Here is an 18864-nt window from a genome sequence, read left to right as displayed (position 1 = left end):
TCCCTCCCCTTAAATATTAGACAGGCATCATCTCTGTTGACTTTTCAGCGCTTATTGAAGACCTTCCTCTTTCAACAAGCCTTTTAAGTCGAGACCTTATCCCAGTCTGCATTTGTGTTGGAATTGCTTTTAGGTGTTGTTGTTGTTTTTTAAAGATGGTTTAAATATTTATTTTTAAAGATGGCTTATTTTTGAGGGGTTTTTTTACGGTTTTATCATTTGTTTGCTGCCCTGGGCTTCTTCTGGGAGGAAGGGCATGATATAAATTTAGTAAATAAATAAATAAAATGAATTAAAGAAATAATAAACCTCTCTGGGGTTTTTTAGACTGTGTTCCCCCTTTCCTCCCCACCCTCACCCCACCCATCAGCCGCAACTGTGGTTTGTCATTACATTAATACAGTGGTTAAAGCTAACCTTGTGGGCAAGGTTAGTGCCAAAAGATATTAAAGGCCTTGGAGTCCCCTATTATGTCAAATATAGTACATGTATTATTATTATTTAAACTTATTAGTTGCTTGTAACCTAAAAAATCTCAAAGTGACTGAGTTTTTAAAGTATAAACATAAATACATTGTACTGGGCGGGGGGAAGAAAAATGCATTACATTTTCATACAAAAACAGCCCCCCCCCCCAGATAAATAAGACCAAGTAACTAAAAAGATTTGTTAACATATAGATATTTACACCATGGCATAAATGGGGAACGGCTGTAGCTCAGTGATAGAGCATACCTTTTGCATGGCGAAGGTCCCAGCTTCATCCCTGGCATCTCCTGATAAGATTGGGAAAAGATCCCTGCCTGAAACCCTGGAGAGCTTCTGCCAGTCAGTGTTGACAATACTGAGCTAGATGGACCAATGGTCTGACTCAATATAAGACAGGTTCCTTATGTTCCTACAAGTTTCTAACATCAGAAGTCATGACACACCCTTATTAAAAAGTCTGCAAGTTTCTCCCTACAGCTACTACCTATTTGAGAGAGTAAATTTTGAAGTAACATAGCACAGCACACACACGTTTCACAACATTACTTAATACAGGAAATTGCCCTACGCTATCTGGTGGATGTCAGGAATTCTACAGCAGCCTTGACCAGTACATTTAAGACACAGATCAGAAGAATGTTTCAATTCAAGTGACTGGAGGCATACCATTGCGATAGGCAGATGAATTAGACGTTTCATGGAGCAGTACTGTACCAGCAGCACCTTTGAAATGTGACCAGAGTGTTGCACTTTACAGATTACCCAACAGTTTAGCCTTTTGTCATCTGAAGAGAAGTTACCTGACAATGAGCAGCTGTCAATCTCACAGCACCTGGCCTTAGCACAGGCCTCTAATAACATAAAATGTTTTAGGAAGTGGTTTTCAAGGATGGAGCCACACATTATACCGGCAAACATGCAGGAAGAGAGAGTATTTACAGGGGAAGTATTAAACCAACGATTCCCAACGTGGGCAGTAGCACCCCCCTGGGGGGCGTTACAGCCTTTCAGGGGGGTGTTGGCATGACTACAAACTTTAGGGGGGCGTTTGGGTTCATTAGGGGGCGTTGACATTTGGCGGTCTGATGCGACAGTTGAAGCATTTAAGTTTAATTTTATTTAATACACAAATCATTAATTTTTAAACTGTTTTGTCCCCAGTTAGAATGTATTTAATAGTCTCAATTCATGGAAATAACACTAGTGTGTGCTCTTTAGTAAAGAAATTCTGAATAGCGGCCAGTGTCATATCAAGGAATGGGGATATTAGCCACTCCCCGGCACTAGGTAATGTTCCAATGTTGTCTTGAGGGATGTTGGAACCAATCACAAGAGAGTGTTTGATAAGCTGGGTGTATTGGTGGAGGGCGCATTCTTCCAACGGATGAGTGCTGTGTGCAAACGGGTAATGCAGACAGTCAGTTATTCACTGGTTTTCTTCAGGAATGGGACACACTCGCTACCTGTTGTTTCTGTGATGTTTAAATGAACTTGTTCAACGAAACAATGCCGGTAAACTGAATGAGTTTGTTGTTAATAACACAGTGTATTCTATTGGTTCATGCTGTGTGGACTTAATTAGTTTTTGCTTATGTTTTTAGGATTTGTGAAATAAGAAACAACTCCTAAGAATAGGAAGCATTGGCATATACTTAATCTGAGGTGGGCGTTGGGCACAAAAAGATTTTGCAAAGGGGCATTGGGTCAAAAAAGGTTGGGTAACGCTGTATTAAACTGACCCCCCCCTCGCAAATGCCTTCTCTAATCGTTTTTCCCTATAGACAGGCTCCTTCCACTTTCATAGCCTAGCAAAGGAAGGAACAGGAAAGAAAGAGTACAACAGTGGGAGAGCATTTGCAGGGAACACTCGATAAGGAAATTAAGCACTCTCTCCCAGTCCTGCAAATACTCCCTGCAAAAGTCTCCATTACTAACATTGCAAGACAGCCAGTGTGGGGTAGAGCAATCAGAGCACTGGACCAGGAACAGGGAGGTCCTTACCTGTCCATGTAGCTCACTGGGTGACCGTGGGCCAGTCATTGGCTGAGTTCAGGCATAACAGGAAGTCACAAAGTATGGTTTCTTTAACCATAATGTGCACAAGCTAGAGTATGCAGTGCACTCTGTCTTCACTCCTGTCCTCTAGGGAAACACACTACACAGCAGCTACGGTAGTGTCACATCCAAACCAGTGTGTGCAATTTCTGTCTCTCCAAACAAACCATGATACGAAGCCAAGTTTTTTCCCATGTTGGCTATCCCTACTCTGGAGCACTCAGAGTTGCTGGGATGTTGAATGGGGTAGAATTGTGTAAGAAGGTCAGATTTCTATATGTATCTTTTGCTCTCGGTCTGACCCTTGAGTAACATCCCCTCTCCAGCCACATCCCTTACTGGCCCTGCTTTGCATCCTTCTTGAGTGTTTCTGCCTGGCTGGCATGTGTCCTGGAGGAGGGGGGGGGATATGTGCAGAAACTCACCTACTGTACAAAGACAAAAATAACTTTTTTGCTCTGCCCACTTTTTGTTCTGACCCTACCACCACTGACATGTGGCCCTCAGACTGAAAAAGTTCATCATCCCTGTGTTAGAAACTTCCCTTCTACTTGATTATGGCTGCTTTCACACTGCACTTTATTCCGTTATTTTGACGATTTCTTACCTGGTAATTTGCACATTATATTTGATCTTTCACACGACATACAAGCTAGCTCCGGAATTCTAGTGGAATGTACTGCAAGTTTAGCACAAATTTCCATAATATATGATACCAGAAATAATCCATTAGCAAGGTTAGAAACCCGGACAATTGCATGAGTTTTTTGCTAGCTGCAGCTGCTCACGTGACAGGCATCCCAGCATGCAGTGTGTTCCTGCCCTTTAGTCACATGGGGGATTTTTGCCTGACAAAAACTGTACCGGTATTCCAGCATTGGCGCAGATAGCAGCAGCATTTCCCACACACACCCGTGTCAATACTGCTAAAATAATTTTAAAAGTCAGATCCTAAAAGGAGAGGGCTTGCATGGTGATGGGACGAGAACTTAGACCTCCTACACTGAGGGGAACGGTGCATATGTGTATAATGGGTGAGGGATGAAAACAAGCCGTGAAAGACAGTTGCATGAAACGCCGATATATCGGCTAAAAAAACTGCTGTTCCTTAACGCAACAGGTACTGCAGTGTGAAAGGAATTTTAGAAATCGGGAGAGAAGTGCTACCTTTTTAATCCATTAAACTAATGCAATCAGCCCCATCTGTGAAAACAGCCTATGTCTTCAGGACACCATATACAGCCAGCGCATTATGCAGGTGCATTAGGGGAAAAGACTGCAAGCTAGTGGTAAAGCACATGCCTTGAATACAAGAAGTCCCAGGTCAATTCTGGCCATCTTCAGTTAAAAAGATCAGGTAGAGTGAATACAAAAGACCTCTTCTCAAGACATTAGAGAGCTGCTGCCAGTCAGAGAAAACCATATTGGGTAAAATGGACAAACAGTCCTTATGGATACAAGTAGGTGCACCACCTAATGGGGTGCAGGAAGGGGCAATCCCCTTATTTGCCCAGTAACAGCAACAATACGTTTAAGTATGTACTGTAGTTGGGCAAGAGCCTACCATAATCCTCATTCTTTAGTGCATCCTTGATCACAGCCAAGATTTCTGAGCTAATAATAAGGGCTTAATCACAGAGATTTCTAAGCCTTGCACTGGGCCAAGTGACACAACTTGCTAAGTTGAAAAGAAAAAAACCCCACACATTTCAAGAGCTGCCCATAGCCTAGTTATGAAGAGCAGATGCTTAGTTCAGTTAGCTTGTTGATATTATCACTGTGCACATTTCAACCTCCACTAGTCAAATCTTGAGGTCCTCAAAGTCTTTTGAAAAGTCCCACATAAGCAGGGCCACATCGACAAAGCACCCCAATTGGTATTTATTTCTCATTGCACATCTACTCTGGACTATACAGACTCAGGGAGTACGGACTATGAATTTGCACTGTAACTATTACGCAACAAGATGAAAACGGCCTTTTATTTCTTAAGAAAGAATGCAAAACTTTCTTTTTCTACCATACATAAAGCAATTGGCTGCCAAGGCTGTCTTTTGCTACTATTACAGTTTTTTTGGCTGCTTTTGTTTCTGACTTCTTTAGTTTTATGTTCATTTAATTTTGTTGTTGTAAACCAGAGCACCAGAGACACTGGAGTAAATGTGAAAATGACTTCTTTTAGAGAGAGGTAACAAAGTGGTTCATGAAGCTGGTTTCAATGCAATATTTATGTTTTTGAGATAGCCTTGAACTGTTCCCCCACCCCTAATTTCCTTCTCATACCCTGGCAAATGCTCTTTTTATGTCTCTCTGTAACACTAGGAAATCTGGTGCATCCTTCTTGTGACATAACTCTACATCTGATTTATTAAGTGTCCACTTGCTAGTAGCCTGTGACCAAAAAGAACAAAACAAAACAAAAATTGCCTCAGAAGTTTACTTCCCCCCCACCCACCCACGCTTTAACAGACAGGCATGGGCTGGTAAACAACAATGTCTAGTAACTTGACTTCTTTTCAATGTTGTTTATTGACAGTTCTCTGGTACAGCAGTGTTTCTCAAACAGTGGGCTGGGACCCACCAGTGGGCCTCAGTGCCACAGCCTGCCACAGCCTCTTCACTTGCCTGTCCCACCCCCTAGCCATGCCATAGCCTTTTGGCTGGGCCAATGCCAGTATCAGCAATTCCTTGCATGCTAAGTAATGGTGAACAGGCGGCAGAGACGTTCAGGATGGAGGACAGACAGAAAGAAGGAAAGGGTCAGAGGAGGTGCTGAAGGAAATTATAAAGGGAAATAAATGGTTAATATATATTATGATTGAAAATGGAAACAGAAAGGAATGAGATGGGAAAGTTGTTAGAGGAAGAAGTTAATGTAAAAGGACCAGGAAGGATGGATGAAAGAAACGGATAGTGTGTGGGAGGGAGTAAGATACAACCTGAGTGTGAAAGAACGGGAGAAGAAATTACAGGAGTTGGGTAAAAAAAATAGTCTGAGAGGCATATGGGAGTAAGAAAGGAAAACTATAAATGAAAAGGCCTTCACTTCTGGATGAGCAAATTCTGCCTAAAATTGGAAGCCTGTCATGTTACCTCCAGAGCAAATGTTTGTACTTAGCTTGAGGAAAGCTAAGCTATGGAACTCCCTGCCACATGGAAAATTCTGTGGCAAAGAATTTAGCCACTTCCAAAGATGGATTCCAATTCCCAAAGACCAAATGATGTCAGTAACTAGAAGATGATTATGCCAAACTTTGCTTCCATCTACCACCATTTTATGACTGGCTTTGCCCCTCTTCCACCATTTTGTGATTGGTGGATTCACCTGTGCAAAGTGGGCCCTCGGGGTAGAAAGTCTGGGAATCCCTGTGGTACACTTCACTTCCTAGGTTAATACCAGATCTGAAGAGGTGATTAAAAAATGAAGGTAAACTCCCATCATTACTCCAGCTTTACTTGGCACTTTAGCACACCCACAAAAGCGACCCTGGGCTCCTTCTGGGAGAAAGCACAGGATATAAATTTAATAATAATAATATAAGGCAGCAGTTACATTAAAATGTCAAATCATTACTACTACAGACTGCGTTTATTATCTTGAAAACCCTTCCCCTTCCCTAAAATAAATGCAGACGTAGAAAAAAATATTAAAGTGAGACAAGGTGATAAATCTCAGTAATTATGTCATACTAGCTTGTTCTGACAATGCCTTTCCCCCACCCCACAGGATAAAAAAGAAAGAAAATCCAGCAGTCCTTTCTCTGAAAATTAAACTTGCCAATTTCTGTAGCTGTCTCTCTCTATTTCACCGCTTGGGGAGTCTGCTACAGATCCTTTTAAAGAATGGTTCAACAACAACAACATTTAGAAGACTAAAGCACTCTTACCATCAACACTCCTAGTTTTAAATTTTATTTAGTTTTATTCAGTTAGTTATTTAATGTATGTACTGCTTAATATGTCAACACACATGTCTAAGCAGTTTATAAATACCAACAAAAAGGAATCAATATAACAAATACAATATAAATTCCACATTCAAAATATCAAACAATACCACTACCACAAAAAGCATAATTACACATGTTAACATAACTAACTATCTATAAATAACGTTATGTAAGTAAAACGACTAAGAACCACAAAAACAAATTATTTACAAAACATCAAACAGCTCGAGATACATCAGAACGTATCAACTCACCCTCAAGTTTCTCTAGGGTTTGCTTGCACATGTCTACCACCACCTTTGTGATGTCAAACGTAAGGCCTGCATGCACAATCTGCCTGCCCCTTTTTTCAGCAGACAGCTTAACTACTTATATACAAACATGCATGATACATTACACATAATATTCTACAGTGATGGAGTGGTATATGCAAACTACAAATTCACTCCCATAATCCACCACACATACAGCAGCCCAAAGTAATCCCATTTCTCTCACACATTAACTCTATTATTACATTGGGTTGTATTCAATGTAGCACTGAGCAAATGGTTCTATCGCCACAAGCGTTTCTCTTTGAGCTACAGAACAATCTCCCTCTCTCTTCCTCCCCCCCCCCCGCATTCCCCCCAAATCTGTTCTGGGGTTTCCCTCAACCCTCAAGAGCAGATTTAGAGATGGTGCGGGGCACATATGGGAGAAGAGGGGGGAATCCCATTGCACTACCCTTCCGCAAACATCTGGTTAAATGCAGCCCCTTTTATTTATTTATTACTTTCTTTAGATAAATCTTTGCTTTATTGTATGAATTACAGGGAAATATATGACAAAAAAGAAAACTATACGCAGAATCTAATAAACATTATGCTACAAATCAACAAAACCATGTCCACATTCAAAATACTGTAAGACTATAATTTATATTTCCTGGTCCTGTTATATGAAACTTGCCCATTTCATCACAAAGATGTCTTGCCTGTGTTGTCCTTTTTTTCTTTTTACTTTTCAAATAGTAAGTTATATTTGCTATTTACACTAAACTCCTAGACTACTCATACCATTCTTTGATAGAAGATATACCCACTGACCTTCCCTTTTTTTTTGCCTGAAAGCTGAAAGTGACACACACAGCTCTGCCCCGGCCCATTCTATCCTCACAAGAACCTGGTGAGATTGGGTCATTCACGCTCTCTATCCTAAGTGACAAAATAAACTTCGCAGCTGAGCATGGACCTGAATGGTCTCAAATTTGAATGAAAGGCATTTTGTATTATGCCACGCCTCCATGGCAGCCATTTTGTGACTGGTGCCCCCAGTCTCTCTCTCTCTCTCTCTCAAAATTTGAAATATGCCCTCTGGCCCCAAAAGGCTGGCAACCCTGTTCTAACCACTATACCATGGTGGCTGCCCCATATTTTCCAGAACAGCCTTCCCAAACCTTTAGCCCTCCAGATGTTGTTGGACAAGTTCTCATTATCCCTGTCCATTGGCAAACAACATCTGAAGGGCACCCGGTTGGGGAAGGCTGCCCCAGAATGTATTACCAGCAACCTATTCTTGGCTAAGCCTTGGCAGTACAAAGCACCTGGAAACTACAAATGAACAGACCTATACATCTAATCCGGAGGATCACTAATTCTTCTGGTGTAGCCAAGTGTTTGCTCACAGTGCATCACAATCTGAGATTTGTTACTGACTTCATGTGAATCAGTACAACCACCCAAAATTCATCCTTACAATCGGGAGTACCCTTAGCATAAAAAAAGGGTTTCTGTCACACACGAAGGAAAGTATTACTTTCAGGATAAGTTAACTACCATCATCTCAGTGACTTGAAAAAGCAGTATATCCAGCCTTGCCCAACCTGGGGCCCTCTAGATATTTTGGACTACAACTCCCATCAGCCCCAGCCAGCACATGCTGGAGCTGTATTCCAAAACATCTGGAGGGCACCAGGTTGGCAATGGTTGGCAATGACCTTTAGTAGTTTCACTTTCTTATTCAGTTTAATGGGGTAAAAACTGGAGCCCTGATTAAAAAAAATAGATTTAAGTTGAAAGGGTGTCAGGACAAGATGAACACCATTGTTTACGAATATGTGGCATGTAAAATGGACTGGATTTGCTAAAAAAACATTTTTCAGATATTTCAAGCAGCTGCGGGGGGGAATCATACCAGCCCTATTGGCTTCGGCCAGTAAAAAGAGAACTGCAGTCAAATACACATTTAGTTCAACTCATATCCTATGCCTTTCCAAGTCTCAGGGCTTGGTTTTTCTATATAATAAGAAGCGTAAGTGCTTGTTACATTTTGTGTGAGCACCAATACTTTCCTAGCTAAGTCTGCAAATTCTTTCTCCCCATCCTGGAACACGTGAGAAAGGAGGAACTACACGCATATTACCTTCCTTGCGACTCTGCTCTGCTCTTTCACTCTGTTTTCACTTCCTGTCCAAGTGACTTTTCCATGCAGCAACCATTAATGGAGTATACACAAAATCACTCCATACAGGGTATCCAAATTTTAGTCAACAGACAGGGGAATGTTCCATTTTTCTAGCTGTTATGAGTTTCTTGAAACACACAAGTAGCAACAGCCATCCATTTCTTAATAAAACATTCTCATAACCCTGATGCCATGTTGGTAAGCAAAGCCTAAGATCCTGATGTATAAAACATGGAAGTTCACTTTAACCCATACCCAGCTGTTGAATTTCAGCCCAAACAAAAGTCTTGCAGCACTTGCAGAAGGTATCGTGGGTCAGAATAACCACCACTGCTTGCAGAGAAGGAAATGAACATGTCGGCTTTTATAAGACCCCCTTTCTATCAGTGCTATCTGAGTTTACCCAGAGGTAGTTGAGACAGGTTTCCTTATTCATTCTGTTACATTTTTACCCTGCCATGATTCCAAGAAGATCAAAGCTAGGTGCATAGTTTTGCCATACACCACCATCTTTATCCTCAAAACAACCCTGTGAGGTAGGTAGATGGAGAGAGAGGTTACTGGCCCAAAGATCACAGTGTGCTTCATGACTGAGTAGGGATCTGAACCCGGTCTCCCTGATTGGCTTTGTCTATGGCACCACACTGGCTTCCTTTCTGTTCTCTTTATGCTGTTCCTATCTCAGGAGAATCTACCTATTTTCAAACCCAGGTTCTTTTTTAAACACAGAAATGCTGACAAAACCAAAAGTGTTTTAAAACAATTGCTGCTTCATAAATTCCCCACATGTGCCCATTTGACCACTTAGACCTGCAGAATTGGCACTTTTACAAGTGTCACATAATATTCATTCCACACTTGCAAGAAATTGATCTTTTAACAGCACCTATACTTTAGAACTCTCTGCCCATTGATATTAGGCAGGCACCTTCGATGTATTGTTTCTGGTGCATGCTAAAAACTTTTTGTTCCAGCAAGCCTACCCAGGTATGTAATTTTGACACATGATTTCAATAGGTGAAGTGTTTTAAAATTACTGATTTTATATTTTGATTTTTTATGTAACTTGTTTTAAATGTTTGTTTTTACTGGTATTTCAAATGAATATTTTAGACTATCTTTTTAAACTGTTTAGAGTTGTTTTTACTACTAAGCGACATATAAATTTATTTAAATAAAATAAATAAAAATAAATTCCTGGACTAGTTGCAGAGAATGCCCATTCATTTTCTATCTGATAGGACTCTTGTACGATTGGCATAGCCCAAGCCTTCTTAGCAAGGGATACCTCCCACTGAGCCAACTATATTTCTAGTATAAAGAAACAGCAGCAAAGCTACAGATTTCCTCTGCTGATTTTACTCTGCACAATTAGCAAAATGTGCAGTTTAGTCCATTACACTGTCTGGAATTTTTATGTAATGCAAACCAATTTTTATTAATGCAAACCCATACACTGGCCAACGCTGTGTCCTTACCTCCTGATTTCACCCAGACTTTATAAAGTTTAAATTTGGAGAAGACTGTAATCCCTTTCTTACCCACCTTAGTTCAGCTTTCATGATGTCAGAGCACAACTGAACCGTGTCACTGGTCACTGTTTTTTTAATCTGGGATATTTATTTATTTATTTGTTTGTTTGTTTTAAAATATTTCTATTCCACCCTTCTACCCTATAACAGGGCACTCAGGGCAGCTTACAAAAATAAAATCAGACATGTACATAATAAAATTATAAGCAGTAAAATCACAAAAACATTAAAATAAATTAAAATACATAAAATACCATTTATATATATATAAGACAGTTTTGAAAGCAACAAACAGAATTTCACTCAAGCTTGCTCTGGATCCCTATAAGGATTCCGTTAATCACCTAAAAATATATATGAACGTAATTGTGGTTAACCAAACACACACACAACATACACACACACACACACATATATAGGGATTGGTACTAAAGGGATATAGTTAGGCTCTGCATAGAAATGTGAGAGGCCTACAGAGACCTTTGCAATTTCATGGGCTTTAGGTCCTCACTGTGGGGAATGGTTGTAGTTCATAAGCAGAGCAACTGCTTTACCTGCAGAATATCCCAGGTTCAATCCCTGGCATCTCCAGGTAGGTTTGGGAGAGAATCCTGCCTGAAACCCTGGAGATCCACTGCCCTGTCTAACACTTAGGCTGCCTGATGACTAAAAAAATCACCAAAAGTTAAAAGACAGGATGGGAAGAGCATCTCTAGTTCTAGACACCAGCATCATATTTGTAGGCACCTGGGAAACAAAGCACCTGGGATATATTCCATCACCACTTTCTTACTATTTCAGGGAGAGGTTTAAACATTTTCCTTTTTAAAAAAAAAAGGAACATACTGACATCCGAGAACTAGTTGACAATAATACTTCTGGGAAAGAATCACTTGACATTACTGACATTTGTGGAAGTTAAAGCAATACCTCAGTGACAAGCTCTATCAAGTAAATTGACAGCTCCTTCCCCCAATTAGTACAGAACTTAATCATTAAGAAGTTGTGGGTTTTTTTAGTGTTTTTTTTTTTTAAAGGAGTAGATGTAACTCTCAACTAATGGAAGCACAAGAGGGTATCAAAGTATAAATTGGAGTTTTGGTTCAATGTTGTAGATCATTCCAGGGTACACTTCCCCAACCTTATCCTATCCAGATATTTTGGACTATTAACTCCCATCAGCTGTAGTCAATATCTGGAGGACACCAAGTTCAGGAAGGCTGTTCTAGGCCAAATTACAAAGTCCTTGTGTAAACAGAGGTACAGGGAGGCTAAAAAAAAAAGGACCCATTGTGCAAGGGATGTTCTTTGGGAAAAGTAAATAAAAGATCTGCATGCATGCACTCCCATAATAGTGTAAAAAGGCTGACAGGATCAGGGCCCAGTGAGTACAATCCATCTCCATCAATGAATATATCATTAACTTCATCCAGTCAAGTATTCAAATTCTATACAAGTGAGAATTTACATAAGAGCAGCACTGCTGGATCTGACTGAAGGCCCATCTAGTTCAACATCCTGTTTTCACAGAGGCCAAACAAATGGCTGTGAGGAGCCTGCAAGCAGGACAGAAATGCAATAGTATTCATTCCATCTCACTTTTCAAGTAACAGAACATCCCATCGCTCTTTAATACAGGAGTGGGGATCCTCTTGCCGGGAACTAAATGTGGCCCTCCAATCCTCTCTGCTCGGCCCTCAGCCCTAAGCCACAGCCCTCACTGGCCTTGCTTCAGATGAGTGCTTTTGCTTAGCTGGAATCAGTCAATGAACTCTGATAAGACCTCTTTCTTGTCCGGATGGAGGACAGAGAGGGGTGTGTGAGTGCATGGAGAAACTAGCCTACTGTACAGAGGCAAAATCTACATTCATTGCTCCACCCACTTTTGCCTCTAGTCCTGCCCATCATTGGTATGTGGCCCTCAGAAGCTTGTCCAGAAGGGAATGTGGCCCTGGGACTGAAGGTTTCCCCACCCCTGCTTTATTAGAATGGAAAAGTTTTAGATTTAATGTGTGTGGGGGAATGTACAGGAATACCCCGCATTAATGTACGCAATGGGTCCAGAGCGAGTACATAAACCGAAAATGTACTTAAAGTGAAGCACTACCTTTTTCCACTTATCAATGCATATACTGCACTGCAATCGGCATATACGGGCATAACTAATGTAAACAACGCATTTATAACTAAAATAAACACAGTAGGCCTTATTTTAAGAAAACGTTTGTACTTGGAAACTGATCAGGCGGTGGCGTCATGCCGTTAAGTGTCCATTCTTGCGAAGCGAGCGTACATAAACAGGGGAATGGTGCTACTGTAAATATGTCCGTACTCACGAGTGTCCGTAAAGTGAAGGTCCGTATAGCGGGGTATTCCTGTATGTCTTCCCACTCCCAAGAGCAGACACAGGGGCTATTTTAACCACAAATTTACACTAGTTCTCCACAGTACTCAGTGCAGATTCACAAACCTAGAAAAATATGGTAGCACTGCAGTATGGGAGCCCCTTCCATGTGGCCTAGCCACATCTGCAAAAAGAAGCTACTTGAGATGAACAAATGACGTGGAGATTAAAGTAACCACATCATTTGCCATGTCACACACGACGTTACACTGATGCAAAAATGGTCCCTGCAGGAAATGGGTGCCATGCAACAAGGGTAACAGCTGCACTGGGCCTTCCATCTTCCAGCAACAAGCTGATCCCTAAAAAGCCATATCGACACTACAAAACTCAATCTGGTTCAAGGGCTCCCCCTTCTTCAAAGAGTGTTATGAATTACAGCTCTGCAAGAGGATCATGGTACTGTGACAGATCTTGGCACCTCCATTTAAACATGCCTCTGACTGGCTTATATTCGTAATGTTAGTATTCATTAACTACTAGGGCCCCATCTGCACGATACATTTAAAGCACTGTGATACCACTTTATACAGCCATGGCTTCCACCAAAGAATCCTGGGAACTGTAGTTTGACAAGGGTGCTAAGAGTTGTTAAGAGACCTCCTACTGCCCTCACAGAGCTACAGTACCCACAGTTCCCTTGGAAGAGGGATTGATTGTTAAAGCACTCTAGGAATTGTAGCTCTGTGAGGAGAATAGGGGTCTCCTAACCACTCTCAGTACCCTTAACAAACTACAGTTCCCCAAATCCTTTGGGGGATGTCATGACTGTTTGAAGTGGTATGATACTGCTCTAAATGTATAGTGCAGATGGAGCTGAGTCCATTAAACTGGATGGGATTACTTTGGAATAAGAATGAGTAGGATCAGGCTTCTGGCAAGTTGGTGGTTAGGAAGAGATTTAAATTTATCAATGACTTAAGAACATAAGAAAAAAAGGCTGGATCAGGCCAATGGCCCATCTAGTCCAGTATCCTAGTCTCAGAGTGGCCAAACACATGCCTCTGGGAAGCCTGCAAACAGGACCCAATTCTAACAGCACTCTCCCCACTGTGATTCCCAACAACTGATACTCAGAAGCATACTACCTCAGACCATGATGACGGTGTGGTGAGAATGAAACAAAACAGAGAGCAATAGCTAATACCTCAGAAGACAGGAATAAAATCTAAAATGGGCAACTGGGCTGAAACTTAACAAAACGAAATTCAATAACAAAAACAAATTAAAAGTTTTGCATTTAGGCAAAACAAAAGTCAGATGCGTAGGTATAGGTTGTAGGATACCTGGCTTGGCAGTAATACATGTGAAAATGACCTTGAACATGAGTCAGCCTTGTGATGCAGCTGCAAAAATGGCTAATGTGATTTTAATCTGAATTAAAAGAGCCACAGTTTCCAAGTTACAAGGAGGAATAGTTGCACTTTATCCAGAATACCAAACTTCAAAAAGAAAGAAAAAAGAAAGAATAGGTTCAGAGGACAAGGTCAGCAGTATGAAAAACAAGACTTAAGAGGAAAGGTTGAAAGAACTGGGAAGCATGTTTAGTCTGGAGAAAAGACCAAGGTGGGGCAAAATCACTCTTCAAATACCTGAAAAGCTATCACTTAAAAGACAGCAGGACAAGATCTAATTATTAATTATTATAGTTACATTCCACCTTTCCTCTAAGGAGCTCAAGGCTCTGCACATGGTTTTGCTCCTCCCCATTAATCCCCACAACAACCCTGTGAGGTAGGCTGAGAGGTGGTGACTGGCCCAAGGTCACCCAGTGAGTTATGGATGAGTGGGAATTTAAACCCGTCTCACAGGTCTTAGTCCAATGCTCTAACCACTACACTACACTGCTTAAGTTCCAGGAAGGTAGATTTTGGATAAAAAACAGGAGAAACATCTTGATGCTAAGAGCAGTTTGACAATATAACCAATTACCCAGGGTGGGGTTCTTCTTCACATGAGTTGGAGATCTTCAAGCAGATGCCAGACAGTCATCTGCTGAGGATACTCTACCTCTGGATTTTCTGCATCAAGCAAGGGGTTAGACTAGATGACCTACAAGAACCCTTCAGCTCTCCAATTCTAAAACAGGCACAATCTGATTCACAGCCTTAGGCACTGTAATACCACACCAGTTCTACAGATTTGTGAGTACTATCACCAATTATGACAGTCAGCAATCTAGAAAAATCAATTACTGGGAGTTCCTCAGGGTCATGATATAAAAAGAAATAACGTAAGTATGCGGGAGCTCTTTTGTATGGTTTTAAGAGAGAAAGAGAGAGAAAGACAGAGAGAGAAATAAAGGGATTTGTATAAGTGAAAGGCATGCTAGAGTCAGCTCGAGTATTAAGACCAAAACAGTGGAAGATGCTTGGGGGTTTGTTTTAACGGATAGTTACAAAGAAACAATTAAAAATGCTTGTATTTCAAAATTGAGGAAGTAAAGACCTTTTAAAAAAAACACAACACACACAACTAGAGCACTTTTTTAAAAAATCCCTACTTCACAGAAACCCTTGAATTCCTTTGTTTGACCAGTTTCCCCCTGTATCATTTTAAATTAATCCTAGAGAAAACTGAAGGACAGCCTAAGTACTGAACCCTGAGAACAGAGGGGCTTCTGCCTCTTCCTCTTCTTCCCCCCTCCCACTCCCCACCCCCAACAGGAGAAGCAGTGGATTTCAACCCACCCTAAATAGAGGAAGAACTACTGGAGGCTATTTTGTTTTTCCTCTACTCCCCAAAAAGCCACACCATATACATCCAAGCAGAGAGGGAGAAAATGGAAAAGTCTCCCCTTCACCATTGCCTTCCGGACAAATCTGTTGTTCTGCTTGTCACCCAGCCGACAAAGTGCCCCCTGGAAAGACTACTGTTGTTTTTATTAACTGGCTCTCTTTTCTTCTCTCTGTTTTTTGTCCTTTACTCAGATTGCCCTAGAATTCTTCATGAAAAGTGGGAGTCTCCTGTGCTCCTCACCATTCCTCGAAAACCTAAACATGTAAACCACTCATTTAATAATAATTTTAGAAGTAATTGGATTTAGGTCAATTGCATCCAAAATAATTGCGGGGGGGGGAGGGCGGGGAGGAGTCTAAGGGAGCAGACTGGCACCGATTTTCATAAAGGGCAGGCTCCTCCCTCCCTCCCCTTCTGCCAAAGTGAATTATGAAAATAGTAGCCACACCTGAAAGCCACGGAAATGGGGGGGGGAGAGATGAATCCTTCCCTTTCCATCCTATACCAATATAACTCTCCCCCCCCTCAAAAATGTGGAAAAATGAGAGAGATGTATAAGAATGAATTTATGAGAGGATTTCTAAGAAGAACACAGAATATGTCCTCTTTCTCCCCCCCATCACTAAAACAGGTTTCCCTCCCCAAGACAAACAACCCCCCTCCTTGCTGTTCCTCCCTTGGACAGCAGGGGGAACACACACAGAGGAGGGAGGGGGGCAAAAGTTGTTATCTTCCGGCTTCTTGATAAGACACACACTTTTTAAAATCCCTACTTTTATAACAAAAGGAAGTGCCCTCGCACTGTAACCTTAACAATCAAGCCACACACACACACAAATGAGTTTAACCATCCAGGTGTGCAATCCGTGCACGCTTCCTTGGGAGTAAGCCCCATGAAATTCAGGAGGGATTTACTTACGAGTAAAAACAGGCATCAGAACCCTTTTCCAAATGGCAATGGATTAGCAGGAGGGGAGGGGAGGGGAGGGGAGAGACAGGAAGACACTAGGTTGTATCCAACGTCAGGCATACTCAAGAGTAGAGCCACTGAAATGAATGACCATGACTGCAACTTAGGTCCATCCGTCCCAATGGGTCTACTCCGAGTAGAACTTAGTTGGAGGCAGCCCACTCCGTATTATATTTATTCGAGGCTTCTTCCGAAAAGAAGCAAGGCAGGCAAGAGTCATATAAAGATTTAGACTTCTACTTTTTCTTTTACGTTAAATAAATAAATAAATAAATAATGACTCACCGGGATCAAAGTCAGGAACGACGGCTTGGTATTGGGTTCCCACTCTCATGCCTCCTCCTCCTGTGTTTTTTAAAAAATAATAATATATGCTAATTTTCAAAATCATATAGATATTTCAAGAAGTCTGCAAGCGCTGATCAGAGTTCTCCTTCTTTTCCATCCCCCTCCCCCTCCCAAAAAAGCTCCCTCCCATCCCCGAGACACTCACCATGCTCTTCATCGCTAGAAGACCCAGAGCTGCCTTCTTCCCAAGAGTTGGCGGCGCTGCTGCCATTCCCATTGGGCGCTGCTGCCGCTGCCAAACTTTTACTATTCCCATTGTTAGCGTTGTTGGCTCCGACGGAGGCAGAGCTGTTAGAAGCGCCGCTGGACTGGTTTGCAGTGTTATTCCTGCCTCTTCTTTTGCCTGAGACCTCTGGGCCCTTCTCTATCATGGCTGGCATTGGGGGAGAACAGGAGGAGGAGGAGAGGGGGGTGTCCGGGGCGGGAGGTTAAAGGAAAAGCCAAAGTCAAAATTTGGAGGGAGAGAAAGAAGAAAGGAGTAGGGAAATAACAGAAGACAGGCTGATCTCTCTCTTTTTTCTTTTTTTGCAAAAAAGCGGGGGGGGGAGGAAACAACCCCTGGGAAATAAGCTGCAATGGTAAGGCTTCAAGAGACCCCCTGCTTAATTGCAAGCTCTCTTTTTTTTTCCCTTTCCTCTCTTCCCCCCCCCCGCCGAAATTTCCTGCTATGAGAGGTAGCCTCGAACTTTGAAGCTCATCTCTCTCTCTCTCTCTCTCCCTCTCCTTGCACTTCCCTGCACTGGGACTAGTCACTGTCAACCTGATCTGCTAGCCTCCCAGCGAGCCTGCCCCCCCGCTCACCCCATTGGCCGCCCATACATTTTGGGAAGCTTTGCCCCCTCCCCATTGGCCCTGCCCCGCCGTCCATCAAAGCCGGCCCAGCGCTTCCGTTTGGTTAAGGTTAGGTGGAGAGGCGTATCGCGGACTCTACGTGGTTGGAGCTTTGCAATCTCTACGCCCAATGAGAAAGCTTGTTCCAAGGCTACATTGTATCTTTATAGAGGGGAAAGGGGGGGCGGAAAGAGGAAAAGGGAAAAAAGAGGGGGAGTTTGGTAGCTGCCCTAAAGAGAAGGGTACTCTAGCCACGCTCAAGGGAAAGGGCCTGGGTGCAAGGAAGCGAATGGCGTAGCCGCAGCAAAGGAAACTGCAAGCAAATTATCCCCCCCTTTTTTTCTTTTCCTCACACATATATACTTCCCCCATCAGATATAAGGGTGACGAGCAGCTTGGGACTATTTTTCTCCACCACCCTCCTCCTGCTCGGCGGAAGGTTACTTGGTGACAAGCTGAACAGTTTGAATGGAATCTCCATACAAAGAAACTAAAATAATACTACCAACTATCTCCGTGTCTTGAGGTTGCTTTGACTCGTGCTTTCCACACATGCACGCGCGCACACACACGCACACTCGTGTGAGTGGAAGAATGTTCTTATAGCAGTTCCTCTCTCACATTCTTTCTTTCAAATGGCCAAATCTCTCTCTGAAAGAGTGAAGCTCTGTTGCTTTTCAGATAAAGCGGGGCGGGGGGTGGAGAGAGAGGATAGGCACCAAGTCATTAAATTTCCAGAGTTTTAAGCAGATCGATTCTCTCTGGAGCTGCAGAACGGAGAGCAAGAACCTTTCCACCTATGATAAATGAAGGCAACTTTCCCTGAACATTTTCACACCGGCAGGGAACGGTTTAGAAAAAGGAGATTTTTGTTAGTTGTGTCGTAGAACAATATTAACAAGAGGAAAAACACGGTGGAGGAAGGAAACCCTGAAGGAGATTTCAAATGTCTGGGGCGGGGAAAGAGCAAAATGCGTCCCTCCCCCGTCCAGCCACAGGCAGTGCCGTTTCTTGGAATCTGCCACTAGGGCAAAGAGATACAAGGCCAATGGCATTTTTTTCCCCAAGCTGTATTAACATTAATTTCCAAAGTGAAAGACA

General features: G+C 42.2%; 1 protein-coding gene across 2 annotated transcripts in view; it reads right to left on the bottom strand.

Moving 5' to 3' along the window:
* The window catches only part of RCOR1 (REST corepressor 1), a 172851-nt gene extending 155147 nt beyond the window's left edge, over positions 1-17704 (bottom strand). Inside the window, exons 1-2 of one of the 2 annotated variants that reach the window (XM_061612205.1) lie at positions 17078-17704; positions 16870-16929 (exon numbers count right to left, since the gene is read on the bottom strand). In XM_061612205.1, coding sequence (XP_061468189.1) covers positions 16870-16929; positions 17078-17312 — 295 coding nt within the window. In that variant the 5' untranslated portion in view covers positions 17313-17704. The remainder of the gene's footprint in view (positions 1-16869; positions 16930-17077) is intronic. The other variant, XM_061612204.1, reaches the window with a different exon arrangement.
* Positions 17705-18864: the final 1160 nt, after the last annotated feature.

This window comes from Rhineura floridana, chromosome 2, assembly GCF_030035675.1.
Source record: "Rhineura floridana isolate rRhiFlo1 chromosome 2, rRhiFlo1.hap2, whole genome shotgun sequence".
NCBI classification, from domain to species: Eukaryota; Metazoa; Chordata; class Lepidosauria; order Squamata; family Rhineuridae; genus Rhineura; species Rhineura floridana.
The sequence above is the reverse complement of the archived record's forward strand: the minus strand, read 5'-3'. Positions and strand labels throughout refer to the sequence as shown.